Source organism: Strongylocentrotus purpuratus, unplaced genomic scaffold, assembly GCF_000002235.5.
Source record: "Strongylocentrotus purpuratus isolate Spur 01 unplaced genomic scaffold, Spur_5.0 spur5_scaffold_5, whole genome shotgun sequence".
NCBI lineage: Eukaryota > Metazoa > Echinodermata > Echinoidea > Camarodonta > Strongylocentrotidae > Strongylocentrotus > Strongylocentrotus purpuratus.
The window spans coordinates 14,855,785-14,878,296 of record NW_022145611.1 but is presented as its reverse complement, the minus strand read 5'-3'; the positions used below and the strand labels follow the sequence as shown (position 1 = coordinate 14,878,296).

Genomic DNA, 22,512 nt, shown 5'->3' with positions numbered 1-22,512 from the left:
TATGAAGCAATATATATTACATAAGTACAAAATACATGATTATCATAACTGAGATGCTGCAAAGAAATAATAGTTATCACATGATAATTGAAAAAATTATTTATTTTACCAGGAAGGCCTAATCACAGAAAAAGGTAACCTACATTTTGACATTGAATTCCATTAAAAGTTTCAATATTTTACATAGAAGATCAAAGACAGAGTACTGTGAATGTTTTCCATTTGATTAATTCCATGAACCCTTTGAAGATTCCATCTTTCTTTTTTTGGTTAGCTATTAAAGAAGTTTATAAAGTACCCCTCAAAAGTGATCTTCCAACGATGATGCTTAGGACAAAAATTGGGTTCCGCATAAATAAGAAATTCATTTATTGGTTGGGGGGGGGGGAGGAATAATCTAGCAGAATAAGAAATGTAAAAAGAGAGAGGGAGAGAGGTTAGAAGGGAATTACAGGGAAGATCGTAATGTTGATCAGCAGTCTGGACTGTGAGCTTCAAGCAGAATATTAAGATTGAGTCTGGATGCTATCTCTCTCCTCATGAAATTGTGAAGTAGATAAAACCAAGAAGGCCTTGAAAGGAATGGAGAGGAGGCTGGAGGCATAGATAGGAAGGCCCAGAGATGGATCACATGCTGGACCTTGAGGTAATTCCTAAGGGTCACAGGGTGAGTCTGGATGCTAATTCTCTCCTCATCATTGTTGGTGAAGTAGAGGAACCCTCAAACATTCTGAAGAGGGCCTACCACATAGGAATAGAGAAAGGCTTGGAGGCATAGATTGGAAGGCTCAGAGATGAATCACATGCTGGACCTAGCTTGAGGTTCCTAACGGTTACAGGGTGAGCCTGGATGCTAATTCTCTCCTCATAATTAATGGTGTAGGAGAGGAACCCTGGCACATTGTATAAACCTTTCACCTGCACACCTGGGCATCACTATGTTGCCACACACATGCACTCTCACACATCTGCAAGAATCTTCAGTAGTGAAGGAGGCAGATAATCTTGAAGGAGAAAAAGAAGAAGATCTACGTAGGAATAGAGATAGGCTTGGAGGATCACCTCAGTGCCTGGACTGTCAGGTTTCTGAGAATAACTAGTTGAGCCTGGATGCTGTATCTCTCCTCATCATAGTTGGGGAAGTAGAAGAACCCTAGAAGGTTCTGAAGGACCTACCACGTAGGAATAGAGATAGGCTTGGAGGCATAGATCGGATAGCCCAGGGGAGGATCAGCTGCCTGGACTGTCAAGTTTCTGAGAATAACTGGATGAGCCTGGATGCTGTATCTCTCCTCATCATCGTTGGTGAAGTAGAAGAGTTCTAGGGAGAGCGAGGACCACAGGGAGCGAACCATCTCAGAGTTGAGCTGTCCAATGTGTACCACCACAGGTTGCCTGGAGAGGACGCGTCCATTGTAGGTGTTCTGCAATGGACAAGGATGTTATATGAAAAATAAATGTTTAGTTGGCTGTTAAACTTAGTTTTACTTGGGTCAGTAGGGTGGAATATAATATGATCAACACCTGAGATTTCATGAGGTCTGATAACAAAGGCATTTTGAAGGATTTGCTCAAAGTTGGTAATCATAAAGAATTCATAATAATAACTGCCCTGTAACTTTCCTGCTCAATAGCAAATGCTACAGCGGGACCATAAGTAGCTTGAAGAAATCCACTCATTTTGTGAATGACTATATTTATCACTTAATTTAATACTGATTCAGAAATTTAAAGTATTCTTTTTTAATCAATATCATCCCCAGTGAGTTCTTAATCTTGAGTATGGAAAATAGTTTGATATTTCGGTAATGTTTGTTAACATCCTTTTTTATTTCAACATTTTTTACATTACAGTAAAGACAAAGAAAAACGAACAAAGAAAGATTAACAGAGACAAATTAACAACACTTACTTCGTTGGTATCATAGATGAGCGAGAAGAGTCTTGGTTTATTGCTCTCGACTGCTTCAGACCATGCTACATCAGTATCCCTTCCCATGTACCAATCACTCTCGTACTCCTGAAGGTATTCTACTATCTCATCCAGGTCCGATGCCTCACCAAGTACGGTCTGGTCGTATGCGAGCTTGAAAGCAAACCTGAAGTGAGTATAAAAAGGAGGAGATATGTTGATGTGCACCAGATAGACAAGGATTTGAATACAAAGTTTCTACCATTATATAATACTACAATTATCCAACATAAGTCAGTCGAATGGGTCATCTATTTACAGCAACACGTTGCACTTTCGCTATCAAAGCTAAAACATTTTGAAAGTTTAAGAAAAACTTTGTTCAAACCATTCTGCCAGTTCTTATCATACATACACTGCATATTCAGAGATTTCCTATATAATTACCATATAACTCAAATAGAAGTTTATAAGATCCCAGCATCAAAAACAATGAAAATCCTTTTTACAGAAATATCTTCTTTTCTTTTTAAATTATGAAGTGATGTCTTTTAGACCATGTGACCTTCATTAACAAAAATGTCTGCCGTTATCTGATAAGTTGTGCGCACATCTTGTTCTGGAGCTCACATTGGTTTGGTATGCAAACTAAAATAAGATTGGCAAGCACTAATAGCAGGCATAAGGTCATAGCTAGGTCAAAGCATCTTTATTCCAACATTTCTCACCTGTAGGCCTGCAACACAATAACGTGGAGCTCCTCATCTGATGTCAGCCATTCCTGGTTCATGGACCATGGGATATCGCCTGAATACACCTTGTAGACATGACTAGCTCCAGCTCCTACAGCAGACATACCGTCTAGTCCAAAGACGTTGACAATGCCATAGCACGCCATGACCAGGTTGGCATACATGGTAGTCAGGGCTTCATCCGAGCCTATCTCGGCTGCAATGTCCTCTGGGGACTTGCTGGACTCAATACCAAGTTGAGCGATGACATGCTTGTACCAGTCCAGAGGGAACTTCTGCAGGAGAGGGGCGAGGAGATTCTGGTCTATGGGGATCTCCCGCCATTTGAGGGGTAAGCTTAACTTTGACGAGTGAGGAGATGAAAACTGGGCAGAGGCGTTTAGATTGATGGTTCTTTGGGTGAATGGAATATTCTTTGTTGCAGCTGCCGTCTTCTTAGGAGCATGGATGTCCACTGCGGGTAAACCAAATTCAAATTCATTCAAAATATCATCTACTTCATCATCAGAAATATCTGAGATTGCACCTGGAAGGCCAGCAGGTTCTTTGAGTACCTGGCCTTCATTCTTCTTTGCACTGGAATTCAACTTGGGTTTGCTGTTCATTACGTCTAGCTCTAGAGGATCATCATCCCAGCTGTCTAGGCTATGCCAAGAACCTACCAAAGACTTTCTCTTAGGCTGCTGTTGCTTCTTGACCTGACTACTCATAGGTTTGGACTCTATCGACTCAGCTCGTCCACTGTCTTCACTGACACTGACAACCCTCTTCGTTTGTACAAGTCTCGTTCTACTGCTCACACTCCCACTTTCCTTGAAATTACCAATGTTTGATCCTGAATTGGTTGATGAAGGAGTGGGCAGGTCTTTTCTTTTGGCACAATTGTGTCTCATCAAAAGCCACACAAGTGTCTTGATGAAACAAGAATCAACCAACTCTAAAGTATCCGGGGAATCTATGATGCCGGTCAAAACGTTTCTGGCATCCGAGTAAGTGTCTACTGGCTGAGCATCCACCGGAGTCAAGGTGTGCATAGGGAACTGGTTGAGGGAACAAACTGGGAACTTCTCCTTTGGATGAGTGAAGGCTGCCTCAAAGATGTCGTCCAGCCGAGCTGCCTCCACAGTGTGGCAGGAGGTTTCTTGCAGTTCCATTCCCTTCAGGCTGATTGTAATAAAGCCATAGCCACACTCTAGGACCTGGAGCCATGCCATGCGATCCTGGAATCGAAGTAGAAGGAATGATCCTGGACGGAGCTCACCTGAAAGCAATGAAAAACATAAAACTGTCAGAAATTGATAGAGGGTGGCTTCATTCATCTTGCCAAATGTACTGCTTACAGTACTACTAAATAGAATACCGGTAATGCTTCATATGAGTAAACCTCAAGTTATCTGATATACATGAAATGGTTTTCTTTCCATAAAGCCCTCAAGGCAACATAGTAACTTCAAGAAACCTACCCAAGCTCCCTGCAGCCACCGCTCTCCTAATTACTCCTCTCAGGCTTTTTTCCAGCTGCTTGTAGTACACAGTGTCTGCACAGACATTGGCCGCTGCACCAACTGCTCCAGGCCATAACCTGAGGGGTCGTGGGAACCCGATGAGCATGATTGGCAGAGTGAAAAGAGGCAATATAGGGGCTGACAGCATACTGGATGCCATGATGGTTGCTATGACGATTGGGAAGAGGAGGATTGAGATGATGATGAGTGGGAGGGATGACTTCCTTCGTTGCTTCTCGATGGTATAGGATGTGATGAGGATGGTCAGGTAGCAGTAGACCTTGTGCAGGCTCTGACTGATCCAGGAGTGTAAGAGACCTATGAAGATCAGCTGGAGACCATAGTCGGTGGGCCACCAGGAAACATATGTTGTTGAGCCATACACACTCAGCTCAAGCAGAATATGGAGGATGGACACATCTAGTAAAGAGCTGCTTGTATGCTGCCATATCTGTAAACAGAAAGCAGAATCTATTTTGTTTCGAGTTCATAATTTCTATTTGAAAATAGGATAAAAGATAAAGCATAGAATTTCTGCTCCTTCTTATTGATTTAAAAAAAAAAAATTGCATTGCAACATGTTTTTCTAACATTAATATTCTAATTTGAATTGACATGATAAACTGAGACTTCATCCCAAAGTATTGGTATATATGGCTATATTATATATAGTTATATGTTGATGGTATAATATTTCCTGGTTTACTATTTTTGTGAGTTTATTATAGAGAAAGTTTGATATTTATGTAGCTAACATCATAAAATGGGGATCATATATAGTTTACAAACATATTTGTTCAGAGAATTGTGAACTTATGAGTGCAGTTGTTTTCGCTTAACAAAAAGCATATCCGAATATTATGAGTTGGTACTTGATCTTAGAGAGCGACAACTGACCTGTTTATGGCTATGCAATTGCAAAGCAAAGAGGAATTACTTACCCTGCGAAAGGAGTAGACGGCTCCCACTGCAAACCAGAAAGATGGCAATGTAAGCCCAGCATAGGCCACTATCAGTCCCAGGTATGCTTCCATGACAAAAGGGCAAACTGTATGAAAGATTTTAAAATACATTTATTTAAATATAAATAAATAATTGTCATACAGTCATTTGAATATCAAGGTCCATCCTCTGAAATTACAGGAATAATCAAATTCAGTACTAACATAATCAAATGCCTGAGGTCAATACATATGCTCATTTTCTTTTTTCAAAGAGAAGTAAAACAAAAAAAAAAAAACAAACAAAAAAAAACAAAAAAAAACAAAACCCAAAACCCCCCAAAAACAAACACATTAATAATTTTTCAGACCTAATTCATTCTACTGAGCAGTTTACCTTGATCAAAGATAAATGTTTTTTCACCAGATCAAATCGTGATACATTTTATCTTTCTAAATTCTATACCACTAGATGATTATAAAAAATATTAACATGTTGATGAATATAGAACATCAATGTTAAATCATTATCAAAATCATTTTGCCTAGATAGCTTACCTAAATCAAGTAAGAATCTCTTTATAAAACCAAGTCTGTGAAGCTGCCTTTTCCTCTTGCTGTATTTCTGTGTGCTGCTGATAGAGTCTGGGTAAAGTTTGTTTCTGAGCAATCCCCAAAAGACAAAAACTTTCTGGCATTCGCCCAAGATCTTCACAATCACCATCAACCCTATGATAGCATAGCCAAGACCTCTGACAACTGATGAAGGTGCAGAGGAGCTAAAGTGTGTGCAGACTCCTGAAATAGCTCCAACAACCAACACCATGCATGTATTGATGAGGAGTTCTCGCCATCCAAACATCCATCCCAATCCCATAGCTTTCAACTTGTCGTCAGTTTCATCTGCAGCTGGATCGGGACTAGATTTCTTCTTGTGTGATGGGCTGTGATTGGTTGGTTTCTTGACACATTGCTTGATGAAAGCTATTACCTGATTAGCCAGGATGCTGAGGTCGAGGGATAGGATGTAGCCGAAGCATGCTGAGAATACAATGATAGCCAGGGAAGTTGGGAGGAAGTAGGCGATTACAGCAATGATGACAGAGGTCACGAACATGAGGAAGGACCTGGAAGATGATAAAAATAACCACAACAAAATCAGCCGAAAATCTGTACATCTGTAATAAGCCTACAAATATGAAAGATGTTATTTTAAGTCAGAGACAAGACCCCAGAGCAGAACCTACTGGAACAAAATAATTTTATCATGCTTTCAGGCTATCAAAGCAAGATAATCCAACTACATGTATACAATCAAGCATTGTTAAATCTACAACCCACTGGTGGTCCATTCGATGCTATCCTGCTTTGTCCAGCTTAGCACACATGTACAGCAGATTCTGAACTGTCTAATATCTTTACCTGAGGTCTCCAGCCATGGGTGATCCTCCTAGGAAATGGACCAGGGTTTGTTCCATGAGCCACAGGACCAGAGCATCAAGAGGAGGCAGGATACCCAGACACCACAGGACAGGCAGAAAGATGAAGACTACATGCAGAATTTGGTTGGTCAAGAGGAGTGAGGATGGGCTGAAGCTACAAATAATCAATGAAAAGAAGATGAGATGAACAAAATTATATAGAGGAAAATAAAAAAAAAATACATACAAAAAAAAAATCCAAATACATATTTCATTGCCTGTGTCTTTTCCTGCAGATAAAATGTGTATGTTCATAGCTTTCTCTGGCACTGGATCTATTTTGTACATTGGTAGCTAGAAGAGCATTACTATCCTTACAGACTTGTCAATGCCTTAAAACAGCATGATCAAAGCAAACATAACAGAAAAATGCTCAACTTGCATCTCACACACATTGCTGGTCAACTTGCATCTCACACACATTGCTGGTCATTTTGAATACTGAAATATCATTTCTTTTCATGTGGGAGTTAACATTTTAATGCTCTACATTTATTAGATAAATTCAACAAAAAAAACTTACGTCCAAGCAAGATGAACCAAAAGGCAGATGAGGACATAGCAGGGTCTCAACAAGGGCAGCAATTCTAGATTATCTATAGCTCTGAAGGATGCAGGTTCTGGAGGTGATCCTGTGCTTAGAGGATACTGTGCTATACAAAGTGTTAACCATCCAAACGTGTAAATCATGACAGTGGCTCCGATATTATTGAAGAGGGGATTCAGAACTGAAGGCAGGAGATACCAGAATCCAAGTCCACCCATTAACCCTGATACCAACCCATGCAGGAGTATGTTGATCTTCCAGCGCTTCAAGGGCACAACGTATTGGAAAGTCTCGTAGCCACAGCAGGAGTCAAATTCGACTTCATCTTCCTCTGCAAGGACGTTCGTGGCCTGAAAAGCTGCCACTGTGTCCGCCCTACGCTGGATGATCAGACTTATCAGTTGTGCTGCAAGGACGTACATCACCATGCATGCCCCGTAGACGTAGTAAGCGATGTAGGCCTGTAGGACATCTAGCTCCACCACAATGGTGAACAAACCTCCCAGGAGCCATGGCAGGAGAAAGAGTGTGAGTTGGTTGATGTAGACATAGGCTGGTGCAGAGAAGCCAAGCTTGAGCTTAGGACCCCCTAGCAGGGTCTGCGGGAACCTCTTCCAGAAGAAATCCCGCTTATATTCGTTGAGGAGTGGCACTTCTTGACCCATGGTGTGATTTCTCTGCTCTCTGAAGCCTTGAGAAGTTTATCTACCTCATGATCTCTTCAAGGTATCAAGGTATCAATGCTCCAGGGGCTACAATATCATGGAAATGTGCTTTTCAAGTCAGTAATCTCTTTGTATACATGGAAAACCTTTTCCACATACACTGACCTGTGTAAATGAATCAGAAAAAACAAGGGAGATGGTTATACAAAACGGATGATGTAAATCAAGAAATAAAAACTTAATTTGCCATGCATGTATGATGTAGATAGTACATCTATTAGTACATCTCAAATACATTCATTCATGCAAGAAAATCTGACCTACATTTTCACATGAAACCATAAAAAAGGAATTAAAACAAATATGTTATACTTCAGGAGATGCTTTTAAGATGCAATCCAAATAGCAAGATTGAATGGAGTTTCATTTGTTTTTTTATGTAAATTTTGTCTGGCATTTTGTGTAAATTTGCATCTTGTTTCCCTTGTTTTGGGCTTGACTTTGCCATTGTCATTGCCTTGTGCTTGGTTTTGTCGGATTCTTATTCTAAAAATAAAATCTTTAAATTATTTGCAAACATTGGTCCCTGGTTTGACTTGGCTTGCCTTTGTAAGTTTGTTTGTCAGATTCTCGTTCTGAAAAAAAAAAAATCTTTTAACTTCTTGTGCAAGCCCTGTTTAATGTTTTTCACTTTGACTTTGACCCTTGTCCATCATATAAATCGAATGATGTAACTAAGAGATTCATTTGCAAATGGATCTAGATCTACATTTAATTGCAAAACAACTCATTAGATCTATTTACACAAGACAAGTCACAATGCAACGGCACACCCCGCAGATCTGAAGCCCCCGACACGGCGGGCTCGGTACGGTTGCCCAGGACACTGCTAAGCCGAAGCTGACCCGCTGCGATAAAGCGTCCACTGTAACCAAGTCCCCTAGTTTCTCGCACTCGTCTGGCAATCACTCATTACTTCATCGTTATTCTGCCAAGCAAATGACAAATAACTTAATACGAACGGTATTGAAAAAACGGAGTTACATATTCATTCGTTCTATAACTTAAATGTATATATAATAAGACTCACCTTCTTCTTGCAAGTTCATCAGTGTGAGCTGAGTCACAAATGCGAATTTTTATCAAACCTCCATTTAACATCGGAATGTGAAATCCTTAACACAAGAGGGCGACAACTCACATCACAAAATGAATATGAATTATGAATCCTTCATCCTCCATGGATAAATGGACTTTATTGTGTAGTAATACTCTACTGACCCTCGCCACTGCACTGTATATGGAAATGGGGGGGGGGGGGGGGGGGGTTGATTATCCCCTGAATATAGATTTTTCAGTTTTTTTCAGTTGTACTGAATTATGACTTGCATTACAACCCCCGCCCCCAAACAAAATTATCTCTCTCTTTCTATCTCTCTCTCTCTTGACTACTGCTAGCCAAGAAATTTTGGAACCAAACTTGATTTTGGGCCTATAGCTGGCCCCTTCCCAACCCATCCCTCTTCGTCTCTAGACCCCTTAAAATGGGGCAAGTCTGGCCCATTTCTTCATCTGTTTTGTACATAAATTTAACAAATATTTCAAAATATATGGGGAATGACATCATCAAAATTGCTAATTAGCATCCAGTCAATGCATTTCATGAATTTATGCAAACTTCAGAATTCCATAACTTTCTTATTTTTTGTTTAATTTTCATGAAATTTTCAGTTTTGTTTGTTTTCATTTTTCTCTATTTATTCAATTCAACTTGACAAATGGGCCAGATTTGCCCTTTACTTCCAAATATACCTTCCCCTCATTTGACCTCATGTACTTTCACAACTAGAATTGTGAGATGCATTTGCCAGTGAACCTACAGTATTAAAGGAGATACAGAAATCTTCAAAAAGAAATGACACAATCGTACACAAATGTATAATTTACAAATGTAACATGATTTTAATTGCATATTTACAATATTTACAAACATTATAAACCTACAGCTGACAATATTCTCTTCCCCACAGCTTGATTTCGTCCCAGGGGGCACAATCTGGTCCCAACAGCAAACAAAATGTGTAATACATGTACATGTATTATACACCTTTTACTAGAATGCAACTTAAAATGATGTACAAGGAACAGTGAAGTTTTCAGAAGGAAGGTCTGGAGTGCAACCTATGACCAATGTGGATAATTCAGCAATGGAAAAGTTATAAAAAAGGACTAGTGGGTAGTAATACATTTGACAAATTGGCACTCATTGCTATTTCAAATACGTTGCATTAAAGTAAAATACAGATTTGTGCAAAGATAATGAAGCTAAAGGAAGGAATATTCTATGTTCAACTCTGTTAATTTTTTCCCGAATTAATGGCATGGGCATTTTCTAATTTCATAGCATCATAGCCTTGACTCTTTAACAGTACTGTATGATAAATGAATTCTCAACGGTCTTCTTTCAGAACAGGAAATTACAAGGAACAAAGAAAATCAAATAAAAAACTAGAGGGATCCATCATACACTTCACTGCCAATGACTATCTTGATGACCAATAGAAACCTTCACACTCTGACCATTCAATCCTACGATATTAAAACCTGAATCATACATAACTGTATTTATCTGTTTTCACACTGTACATTTGGAGTATATGTTTTGACTATCCAGTTTTAACTGTTGCTTAGATGTAAAATTGTCTCACTACATCAGAATGATCATGATTATCACATCATACCATTAATCACAATGAGCAATTCCAAATTTTGAATATCACAAACCTAAAACATAATTTCATCATCACATCATAGTGTACATAAGTTTGTACAATACTGTAGTACATTTTCGCACTTCCAGAGATATTGAAAGGCAACAGGTTCAAAGACATGACCATGACCTTAGGGATAAAATAAGTCTCGTAAATGTTATCTTTCTACAATATTACAACCAAGTACAAAGGTTTCTTTTAATGAAACTATTTTTTATATGTATCGTAATGCTGCAAGTCTTTACATTTACCTCGATGACCTTTGACCTAAATATGAAGTCTAATCAACTTCAGTTATCATTTTCACTGGTGTGTACTGGCACAACAAAAAATGGTTCTCAGCTCTGAAATGGCGATGTAAATATGTTTTGAAAATGAGATAAATGAGATAAAAGGGATGAACGACTCTCCTCTCTTGGCAATGAATAAAATTTCAATACTGAAGATTGGGGCATTATATCACAGGGCACTTACTCTACAATTTGCAACACGTGATGGTTTCCTTTTAAACACTGACACTGCACGCAGCTATTAGAAACATTACAAGCTCTTCTGCAGCATTACCTGAATAGACTACGAGGCTTGAATTAGAGACCCAAATTTTACAAATTATATTATTGTTTGGACATATTTTTCCCAATGTAATTAGGCGTGTCTCTCAGAAAACTAGAAATGCGACTATGGTCAATGGATACAATTATTGTACGCAATTAATTTTGTGAGAGCGTTAACAGAAAATTTTCTCTGCTGGGATGGCATGACTGAAGAGTTTTTAAGAGTGATTTTGGGGTTTTAATCGCTGTCACTGGCTACCGGCGACGCTACCGGTGACTCTACCTCACTCTCTTGCTGCTGTTCTTCTTCTTCCTCCTCTTCTCCTGCCTGTTCTTCCTCACTATCACTATCACCAAAGATCTCTTCCTCATCTCGAACTTCCCTCTTCCCTCTATCCTCATCTTCCTCCTCCTCTTCTTCCTCTTCCTCTCCTTCTTCTCTCTCCACCTGCTCTTCCTCCTCCTCCTCCTCTCCGCTAGCTGCCTCTTGTTCGCTCCCGCTGGCCATCTGTTCTTCTCCTTCTTCTTCCTCTACTTCCACCATCTCCTCTCCTTCCTCCTCTGCCTCTTGCTCTTCTTCCTCTCCACTGCCAGCTTCCTCCACTTGTTCAGCATCTGATACAAAAAAAAGAATGGGAACCAAAAGTGCCATAATTAGAAAATTTACTCAACACTGTCCAAAACAGTATATTTAATGTACTTCATTTTTCTGTGCAAGTGGTAAATTGCCATTTGGTCCAATTCTAATTTTCCAAACACCCAATCTATCTTATTGTACTCCATCTACACTAAATTACATCTACTTTCCATATGGTCTAATGTTTGGCTTTGTCCACATCAGTTTTGCTTTGTCCATATGGACTAATAGCCATTCAATTCCAAATTTATCTTATATGCCCCTTTCATTCTCATTTAAACTTGATCTAATAAACATATTTTTCCTCTACAGGACCTGGAATTTTAGACCAAAGTATACAGAATACAAAATGACAAGAGCCTAATTGGTCATCTATAATCATTAGACTATTAAAATGGAAGTTGGACTACTGAAGGCAAAATTATACCAGACCAACTGGATACTACATAGACTGGGTACAGGCAAAGTGGAATGAGAATAGCTGAGTACTTGATGAATTAAAATTTAAAGCAAATGGTATAACCCCCCCCCCCCTTTTTTTTTTTTTACATAGTTACAATGTTTTCAGGTGGTCAACTTAAACGGTTACATAAAACTAACCTGAATCTTGTTGTTCTGTTTCAGTTTCCTTTTCTTCTCCATCCTCTTCCTCCTCTTGACTTTCTCCTTCTACTCCTTCTGCTCCTTCTTCTCCTTCCTCCTGCTCTTCTCCTTCTCCTCCTTCCGTTACCTCCATCTCGACCTCCTCCTCCTCTTCTTCCTCTTCTTCTTGGACAACGTTCTCCAGCTGGTTCATGCGCATATCCTGATATAAGAAAAAGATCAAATTAGAATAAAGTTCATTGATGACAAAACCCTCAGACATGATTACCTACCCACACAACAGTGAATATTGTTACCACTTTTGTGTGATTGAGCTTTCACAGAGTAGAAGACATGCATCCAAGTAGTGAAGGTAAAGATAATGTACTTGTTAAAAAGTCTGAAAATGGTGCATTTATACAAAATCGGATTAAAAATTTGTCAAACATATATTGGAAACCTTCTTTTGGGCAAAATCAGAATAACTTTACAAATAAGATAATATGACGCCATGTATAATGTATGACATTCTTCTCTTTACCCAATTCTGGCTACACTATTTTCCTAAATCAAATATCTTGAAATCCAAGATCAGCTTTACTCTGTAAATTTGGAACAAAGTGTAAATAACACAAATTCACAGAAAAATTCATTCAAAAGCATGATCTCATTGTCTTGGCATAGTAAGGGTCTTGGGGACAGGCTCCTGTCACTCAAACAAGCTCAACATTATCTCCATTTCCCTCATAAGCATAACGATAAAGAAACTGACCTGCATAGCCGACTCTTGGTCAAACAGTTCTCTGTGTTTGACCACCAGGAGCGAGTTGCTTGAGGGGGCATCTTTGACCCTCCTTTTACTGAGCCGCACCCTGGAAATAGTACAGAAATACACCAGAACAGGTCAACATCATCCTCATAGCATAACCAAGTATAATAGTATTATGGACATATTGACATCAATCATTCAACATCATATTTGGTTTGATCCAAGCTCTCTTTGATGTGGTCAGGACCTTGGACTTGCCCATATATATATATATATATATATATGGTCAAGTATATATGGGCAATAACACATGCCTCCTGTGTATTCCATCTAGGGTTGAGGATTAATATATTTCCTTCTTCCGGGTATATATACACACAAATGGTCAGATATATTTCCAGACCCATTTAATAATCATATGAAGCACTTATTGACACATATTCATCAATAAAGTACAGATCCAAGTAATATCCAACCACATACGCTATTCAATTAATATTCTTGGAGTATCTTATTCTATTATAGGTACTATTGATTTGACAAATAGATTTAGTTTAAAGTCACATAACGTCACAACTGTTTTCACTTTGACCTACTGTAATCATGTTGCCACATACATATAGGAAATAAATCACATCCAATCCCCAAATACAGTATCAAACAACAACAACAAAAATTGTTGGTAAATATCTGTTTGTAGTTATAAGTTGTCATTGATTATGATGCAGTAGGTACTATGGGTCTACAACACATGCCCCTGTGACAATCGCATCACGGTCAACATCCTAAACTACCTGAATTCTCTTCACTGGACCCAACTCTACACCGAACCCTAGCCTTAAGCCCATATGCTACCCTAAACCTGAATCTTTGATGAACAGGGCCCTTTTTTCATAAAACTTATTACCTATAACAAGTTACAAGATCTGTTATAAGCTACTAAAACCATTCCATCTGATTGGCTGAGAGCTAATTTGTCATAGAATTGTAGCACTTGTTACTGATAACACGTTTTGTGAAACAGGGTCCTGGAGCAATTGTCACCCCAGCATGTGTCTGAGCACCATTCTATTTCTCACCTTGTTTCCAGTTCATTGTAGAACACACCCTTGCCTTTCCTGAAGACAAAGAAGTAGTTCTCCTCGTAGCCTCTGCTTGCTTTGTTCTTCACGTTCCAGTTGTACTCTCTCGTCAGCTTGTATTCATATCTGTTATAAAAAAACATTGTTACAAAAATATCAGAGAGAGCATAAAAAGCAAAAGTCATGTATACTTGAGAGATGTCTTTGTCCTGTGAGACTTCCATCTATTTAAACTAAGAACAGATTACCAGCCCAAATTTGTAAACGGGTGGGTTTTTCACAAATGCCTGCCATATTATGATATAGAATATGTGCCACATCTTGTTGAAGAAGGGAAATTTCTTCAATCTGTACTGATGACATTATCATTTGAGTGCCTCATTAGTACCTGATGCTTAAACATCTAATTTAAGCAGTGATACTGGATAATTCCATGAATATATGATGCTGTTAATTGTAAATTACTTGCTAGGCTAAAAACTATATATTTATAGATATAATATATCAAACTAATTAAATCAAATGAATGAGATGATAAATATTTGGGTAAACTTTGCAGGAAAGCATAGGGATAAGTATGGAAGTGGTTTCCAATAAAAAGAGGAAAAAAAAGAAAAGAAGACTTACTCTTCTCCTTCCACGTAGTCAATGTCTTCCTCAAAGTCCCTCTTTCTCTTTCTACAGGTCTCTTCCGTTGGCAAGAAGTAACCAACAAACTGCTCCTCACTCTCATCAACCATACCCCTAAATAAAAATAAAAACAGCAAAGATAGTAACATTGAATGAAGTGGTTTTGTAAGAAGTAATAGAAGATACATGACATTCAGCGTTCCTCTTTCATTTGTGTTTTCAAGATTAGAACATGTTTTCCACCACTCTGTTTAGGATACAGAGAGCCAAAAACCTGTTAATGATACAATAATTTGCACTTCATAAGCACAAAAGCTAACATACATTTTGAAGCGATCAAATGGCTGCTCATCCCACTACTATGAAATGACAGTGTCTGACAATCATCAACTCCTAATAGCACCAAAACCATGCACAAAACAAATCTTTAAAATTGTACAAATTGTACAAACCCGCACCAAGGACCTCTTCATTTACCTTAAACAGTATTTCCCATTGAAATCTGAACTTACTGAACTTGTGCAACAGCTTTAAAATGATTTATGAAAACAATGTTCATATTATATTTATTATTGGAAACCTACAATAACAAGCTATACTTTCCAGTACGTTCTTGTTTCATTTCATGATTTTGAACTTTCTTTGTCAACTACATGTATGTTCTTTATTGTTCAAACAATTGATATGAGATAGAATATATTTGAATGAATTAATTAATTAATCAATCAAATGCACAGGTTTGACTGTACACAACATAAACGCAAGCTGCACCACACACACACCCACCTGATCATAGCCTGTGACATCTCCTCCAGCTGTTGATGTGATGATTTATCTCTTAAAGCAGGATCAGAATCAAAGATGACTTGAGCACAGGGGTGAATCCAGGTCTATACGCAAGGATAATGATCATTCGAAATACAGAGTGGAAATTCTTATCAATATTAACCTCAACACGCTTATTAACAGAATCAAAGATGACTTGAGCACATGCGTGAATCCAGGTCTATACGCAAGGATAATGATCATTCGAAATACAGAGTGGAATTTCAAATCAATATCAACCTCAACAAGTTTAAACTACTCACACATTTCGGGCAAAATTAATGGTAAAATGATTGTAAGAAATAATAGATTTAAAGAATCAATGTTTTTAGTTCTAGAAGGTAGCTTATTTGAACTGTGTAATTTTAATTGATTTCGCATCCATTTCATCAACCAACCAATCCTGTAATATCATGTGTTACATTAAAAAAGAAATTAACTCAAGGTGTATGTAGAAGGTACAATCATTGCCATTTTAATCATATTGTGAAAAGAAATGCACCCTTTCATTCTACTATTCTGAAAAGACTACTGTGATGCATGATGTAAAACATACAGCACATGTAAATGTACATGGTGTAGAGGTGTTGTGGTTGAGTGGATACGTCGCCGGACTGTCGATCACAAGGTCCGCGGTTCAAGTCCCGCCGCTGCAATAATGTCCTTTGGCAAGACATTGATCTACATTTGCCACACTCCACCCAGGTGAAGTAAATGGGTACCTGGTAGGAATTTATTCCTTAAAATGCAGCGCGCATAACAGCTGCACTGCTAAAGCCAGGGTAATTATGCTGCATTATTGTAGAGCGCTTAGAGACTTCTGACAAAGTAAGTGTTAGGCGCTATATAAGCACTGTAATTATTAAATGACTAAACCATCATCTTCAAACATACTCTGAATACATCTCAAATCTTCTACAAAGATGATTAGCAAATATCTTATGATTTCAATTCTTACCTCAAAGTCGGGGAAGACAGGCAAGATCTCAACTGGAGTGACATGAGGCTTGCTGTAGTGGGTTTCGATCTAATGAGAGATAGGACAAGAAAAGATAATCAATAATGAGCAGAAGGGATGTTTGAGAAAACTAAGTTGCGTAAACACTATCATCACATATAAATGGAAAAATTTGTCTTCACACAGGCTGAGCACTGGCTTTCATTTCAATGACTAAAATACCAGCTTTCTCTTCAATCAAATGCATCCACAAATGCACCAAACATATACTCATACAATAAGAACAGAATTCAGAGCTACCTATACAAGATAGTTTGAATCTCTACATATTTTACTTTCCAAAACTTTACATTGTAATATTTTTTTCCCTCCATGATTTTTCAAAGGAATTTTAAACTTACAACGCTAAAAATACTTACTGGTTTCTTAGCATCTTCAAATGTTTTCTGGATTGCACTAATCTGGTTGCTGCGGTCCTGTTTAAAAGAAGTAAGAACATCTTGTTGATAAAAAAAAACTTCTAAATCAAAGGCATTTGATACAAATAGAATTGCAATATATAGTGCATTTGAATCATTTAAAAAAATACACACTACTATTTATAAAGGTATTTGAAAACTAAAAGATTCAAAAGAGACTTTACAATCAAGAAAATAGGACAGTTTGAATGATAAGCTTCTGTATGAGTTAAGTTGTATAAAATATAGAGAATTATAAACATACATACATTCAATCTCATGAATTGTATAAATCAAAATTGTTAACATTAAAACTATGATTTGAATTCATACGTTGCACAACAGATTTTACATTGTATTTGACAAAACACAATTATCATGATGGAAAGATTATTAGGGTCTAGCTTCTGTTCATTTCATTTGTAAGAAATCTCACTGGAAGCTCATCAAAATAGAATTCTCTTAGAAATATTAAGACACTAGCCAGAGCTTGACACTAACATGGGCCTGGGACACATGGGCGCCCAAAATCTAAGTCTAGACCCTCAAGATGTGGACATTTTTACATAAGGCTCATGCATACAGATTGAAAACAGTTCAATCCGAACCCCTTTCAAAAGAAGTTAGTGGAGCCTTGCACTAGCACACATCTACCCTTGTATGACAGCAACAACATTGGAAAAGCAGGGCTCCTGTCTGATATAATGAGGTATTGTGTACAGAAAAAATTGACTTTACCTTGTAAAGATTCTCTTCAGTGAATTGTTTCTTGAGATGATGACCGACTCTGTGTAGAGATAGGGACAAAAGTAGACAGTGTCAACACACATTTCATACCAAATGGGTTTTATCTCTCTGCTATTTTTGTTGTCATGCCAATTGATGTTGAACTCAGTGAAGTATCTAAACATAACTGACGGCTCGATGGCAGCGCAGTGGTCTTGTAACAGGAACTCCAGAGTTTATAAACATGTCTTGGTAATAATGCCCTTTGCTTTGTTCATACAAGTCCATCTGATGGGACTTAAAGCTGAAGCCCCCCCCCCCCCCAAAAAAAAAAAAAATTACTTTACTGTTTTTCTCAACAAACATAAAAACACATTCTAGAAAAAAGATTGATTAAAACAAATATATAATAATTACGATAGTACACATACAAAATAAATGTATACTGATATTTTTCGAACTTACTTCGTTTCTATTTTGTCTTTGCTGTGTTGTGATCTGTTGTATTCACTGGAGATGTACTCTGTCTTCCTCAGCCACGAAACAGTCTTGGAATGTTGTCGAGATCTGCAAGCAAACAGAGGTATTTATACAGGATGTTATATTTCTTCCTTTAACAAAATTGAGCAATTATTCTTGTTTCGTACGAAGTTTTGCAGCTATATCAAATTGTTAAAATGAGCAATATCCCCTGCATGTAAATTCTTTGGTTTGACAAGTAGAATTATTGAATTGAATTGATTTATTGTCCTTGTCCATAATATAATATAAAATCAACATAAACCTTGGTATCATAGACAAATACCTAACAAATACATACATTATCTTCTATACATTTGTACCACCACCTGGTAGTGCTCATTGTTATATATCATTCTCTATTTCATTTCATTTTCTCAGGCCAAAAGACAAAAAAAGAGGTCAAAGGCATATAACCTGCACTCTTCCTCTTCATTAAAGGTCTATAAACAGACATAAATGAATTCTTTAATTCAACCATGCTCAATAAAAGAAGAGATTTCTAGCATAGTAGAGAAATGTTCCCTACCAATAACCCACCTTGCCATAATAGGAGGGGTACATATTCAGAATTCTGATATAAAAATAATGTATTTGTTTTCAAGTTATACCATCTACTAGCGATAAATGTTATCTACTCAACCATTGCTTGCTCCAAGCAATTCAAACCATATATATGCAAACACTACGAACATGTTTTGAAAACTGATAATTTCTCACAAGTTATTGTATGTGAGGAAACGATACATAAATAAATAACTCACCTCTTAGAATCCCCTGGTGTCGCAATCTCCTCCTCAAGTAATTTCTCATCTGCCGGGTCCAATTCTACATGTTCCTCTACAATGACAAAAAAATTAGGGTTGATATGCAATGTCAACAACTACTTGTACATTAGTTAAATATATATTTACTGGTTTATATATATGCACTTGATTCCACCCTTAGAGGGCTTATGCAGGAAACACAGGATTCACTTTACAAATGATTCAATTTCTACAAAATAAATGTTACATCATTAACTTATTCACCTTTAAACATTGCAAACATTTAATGCACACTGAATTTTCTGGTTATACACTTTGATTTGATTTTGATTTGATTTGATTTTCTTCTGCATTCATGTAAATACACAGTTTTTGGATAACAATAATGATAAAGTACAATAAGTATTTTTCTGACCATGAATCATAAATAAGCAAATATAATATATATTGATATATAACAATTGTTATTTTCAAAAACGAAATGATAAACTGTCACATACACTAAATTTCCTCAAACATTATACAATTATTTGCGGAATAGGTGAGACCCAATTCAAACCAAAGCTTACCAGGTATTCTGTAGGTGTCGGGGTTGATGAGGTCGATGGTTACCCCCAGGTCATGCTCAGCCAACAGCTCATGCTTGTAGTTCCTCTCCAGTGATGTGGCATTGTACTGGACAAAGCGATTGGCCTCAAAAGGGTAGGTGATGAACTTGGGATCGAACGGGATGTCTGGAAGCGAGTTGGCATACTTGACTCGACAAACAATATCAGACCTTGATTGAAAGAGATTCAGAAAAATCTACTGCTTGGAAAGTCTCCATATACAGATTCAACTGATAGTGATAACAATACATGTAGAGTATGACAACTAATGACTACTCTAAATTTTATTTTAAAACTTTAGTATCTCCCAAAAGTGGAAATACACAGATTTTGAGTATGACATCCGGACCTGCCTTGTAATGTAAATCAAATGCCTGGTCACCTTTTGGAGAATATGGTTTTACGCCATGGTATGACATGAATTTGCTTTCACAACATATCATTCACTCTAGATAAACATTGAATAATACTAAGATTTTGCAGTTTTGCTGAATAATGACGCTATGAGCACCATAAATGTAGCTCATCTATTTCTTGACTTCTACTGGGAGGCTTTGGAGCCCATGGGTATTGGCTACATGAGAAACAATTACCACTTTCATTTAGCATTAACTAGTTTTTCGTATTGAAGTATTTATTTCTTCTTTTCTCTTAATATAATTTTGAAGTAAATACTCGAGATAAATACAGGATGATTCATTTACCTTGCTGGGCCTGTTGATGATCGGGATCTGTAGAGAACAATAGAAATAAGATGGGAAACATTAAACACGTTTTGCATTTAGACTAGAAAAATGCATTACACTTACACTTTCACAATCAAACTTTGGAGTTCGCTAGTGGGCTCTTCTTTCTACTCATACCCCAACAAATTTGAAATCGGTCAATAATTGAACCAGAAATGAGGAAATGTGTTACCGTAATGATAGCTCTTCCAAATGATTCTGAGGATAATGAGCTAAAAACATGCAATTTTCATAACAAAATGCTGACCTATTTTTAATTTCATTTGATTTAGTGTATAAGACAAGAGTCAAGAGTAAAGACTCAGGGAAGGCAGTTTCATGAAATTGTTGAAATATGTTATAAATGACTGAACGATATTAATTTTTTTTTTAGTCTGGAAGTGTTTTAAAAATACTTCAAAACGAGGGGTCAACCACTGTCATAATATAGACCGTGGCGAAGTTATGCAACAAACAATGAACAAAAAAATGAGCAAAATGATGTACAAAAATGGGAGAAAATAATGTGACCATTCAAGTGAATATCTACCGTTAATACAGTCTCAATTTAAATTGTTTTCCAAAAAATTATCTTTTTTTAAACGCGGATAGATGTGTCCGCAAAAAAATAAGAATCATTTCGCATTTTGGCGGATGATTCTTATTTCCGATCTGCGCAATGGCGATGCAAAAAATGGATTCCGAGAAGCTTTTCTTGATGTTTTTCACATTGACTTTTACATTGAATGAGCGATAGACAGTGAACTAGGGGTATTTTATTAGATCTAGACTAGACCTACGCCAAATCCGTTTTTTCGCATAGCCAACGCACGGAACGGGAAACCGAAACCTGCAGAGCGCCAAAGAAATAACCTCCGCGAAAAATATGGACGGTCCTTATTTTTTAGGGTTCGATTTATCCACGTTCACGAGGATATCCTCATTTATGAGGACGATCCTCTACAGCCTGGCTATGCATGGGATGGGGAATTCCACCTCCCCATCACCATCATGCCCATATAGGCAAATGTGTGTCAGTGTCACAGAGCTGAGCTGCTGTGCAGTCAGTGTGCTGTGAACGCCGCCGCTGTGCTGTCGGCTGTGCAGCTGTGCTGTGCACTCGAAGTCGAATACGACCCGTCACCCTGTCATCATATTTCATGAGAAGGCCAAATATATTCATGATCATAAATGTACTCACTTCCTTTCTCGATCCTTTCTTTCCCCACTCTGAATTGTAGGAGGCATTTCGTTTTATAAAAATATGTTCTCTGTCATTCAATTTGAAGCCTCGGTCTCAAGAATTATTGTCGATGCGAATTTAGTTAGCCGACCACCAACAATGCGCAGCAATATAATGAGTGATGTCTTCAAGTAAGCAAACAAAAAATTGTACTCGCTGTTTTTAAAATCAAAATGATCTTTGAACATGTTGAAGGACTTCATGGTTTGTTTTCAAATTTTTTTCTCATGATAATTGGCAACAAAAAAAATGCTCTATGATATCGTCTTTAATGTAGACGCAGAATCAAAGTAGTCATTTCTAAGATAGAAATAATAATAATAATATATTATATTTATAAAGCAATGTTTTTAAGCGCAATTAAGAAAAATTATTAATTAATTATTTCATTACAAATCTTTATTCTCAGTTTTCTTATGAAGACTATAACTGATTTTCTTATAAAATTGAAGATATTTATGGCGTATATATTCATTACTGAATGAACGCCACTAAACATTTACCAACAACAACAACAACAATTAAGAAAAAGAAGAAAGGAAAAGGAAGGAAGAGTGAGAGATACTACAGAAACATGTTAAAAATATTGAATTGCAAGTAGGGCAAATAAGAATATGACATTACAAAAAATAAGGACAACGGCAAAAAAAAATTGATATTACAGATAATCCAGATATGGACTTATAATTATAATATACCTAGTGAAATATTCAAATACAGATTAAATTCATAGTTATTATATTCGATATAACAATTTATATATGCATATCAAAATACATATCATACAACATGCAATAAAAATAACAATATCATTAAACTGCAAGGTATTATAATTACACTCAATACAATTAACTT

General features: G+C 37.2%; 2 protein-coding genes across 2 annotated transcripts; both read right to left on the bottom strand.

Moving 5' to 3' along the window:
* Positions 1–1,034: 1,034 nt before the first annotated feature.
* On the bottom strand, positions 1,035–8,972 carry LOC580422 (pecanex-like protein 4). Its single transcript, XM_780482.4, has 9 exons — positions 8,894–8,972; positions 7,115–7,968; positions 6,533–6,706; positions 5,669–6,237; positions 5,111–5,217; positions 4,128–4,620; positions 2,641–3,925; positions 1,913–2,099; positions 1,035–1,424 (listed from the first exon to the last, which is right to left on the bottom strand). Exons 2-9 carry the CDS (start codon positions 7,801–7,803, stop codon positions 1,173–1,175), a joined length of 3,756 nt encoding a protein of 1,251 aa, XP_785575.2. The 5' UTR covers positions 7,804–7,968; positions 8,894–8,972; the 3' UTR covers positions 1,035–1,172.
* Positions 8,973–10,171: 1,199 nt separating this feature from the next.
* Positions 10,172–21,770, bottom strand: LOC580362 (RNA polymerase II-associated factor 1 homolog). Its single transcript, XM_780425.5, has 14 exons — positions 21,616–21,770; positions 20,394–20,420; positions 19,651–19,859; positions 19,079–19,154; positions 18,261–18,362; positions 17,808–17,856; positions 17,031–17,087; positions 16,612–16,680; positions 15,615–15,718; positions 14,826–14,942; positions 14,196–14,324; positions 13,120–13,219; positions 12,366–12,570; positions 10,172–11,743 (listed from the first exon to the last, which is right to left on the bottom strand). Exons 1-14 carry the CDS (start codon positions 21,660–21,662, stop codon positions 11,367–11,369), a joined length of 1,668 nt encoding a protein of 555 aa, XP_785518.3. The 5' UTR covers positions 21,663–21,770; the 3' UTR covers positions 10,172–11,366.
* Between the last annotated feature and the right edge of the window lie 742 nt (positions 21,771–22,512).

What these genes read in the sequence shown, in the direction of transcription:
- LOC580362 (XM_780425.5), bottom strand. Translation starts at nt 21,662, where the DNA reads ATGCCTCCTACAATTCAGAGTGGGGAAAGAAAGGATCGAGAAAGGAA. An exon ending in TCATCAACAGGCCCAGCAAG is followed by an intron (nt 19,860 to 20,393) that starts GTAAATGAATCA and finishes CTTTCAATCAAG; the next exon opens with GTCTGATATTGTTTGTCGAG. An exon ending in TACAATGAACTGGAAACAAG is followed by an intron (nt 13,220 to 14,195) that starts GTGAGAAATAGA and finishes TACTATTTCCAG; the next exon opens with GGTGCGGCTCAGTAAAAGGA.
- LOC580422 (XM_780482.4), bottom strand. Translation starts at nt 7,803, where the DNA reads ATGGGTCAAGAAGTGCCACTCCTCAACGAATATAAGCGGGATTTCTTC. An exon ending in CCCATGGCTGGAGACCTCAG is followed by an intron (nt 6,238 to 6,532) that starts GTAAAGATATTA and finishes ATCATCTTCCAG; the next exon opens with GTCCTTCCTCATGTTCGTGA. An exon ending in CCGTCTACTCCTTTCGCAGG is followed by an intron (nt 4,621 to 5,110) that starts GTAAGTAATTCC and finishes TTCTGTTTACAG; the next exon opens with ATATGGCAGCATACAAGCAG.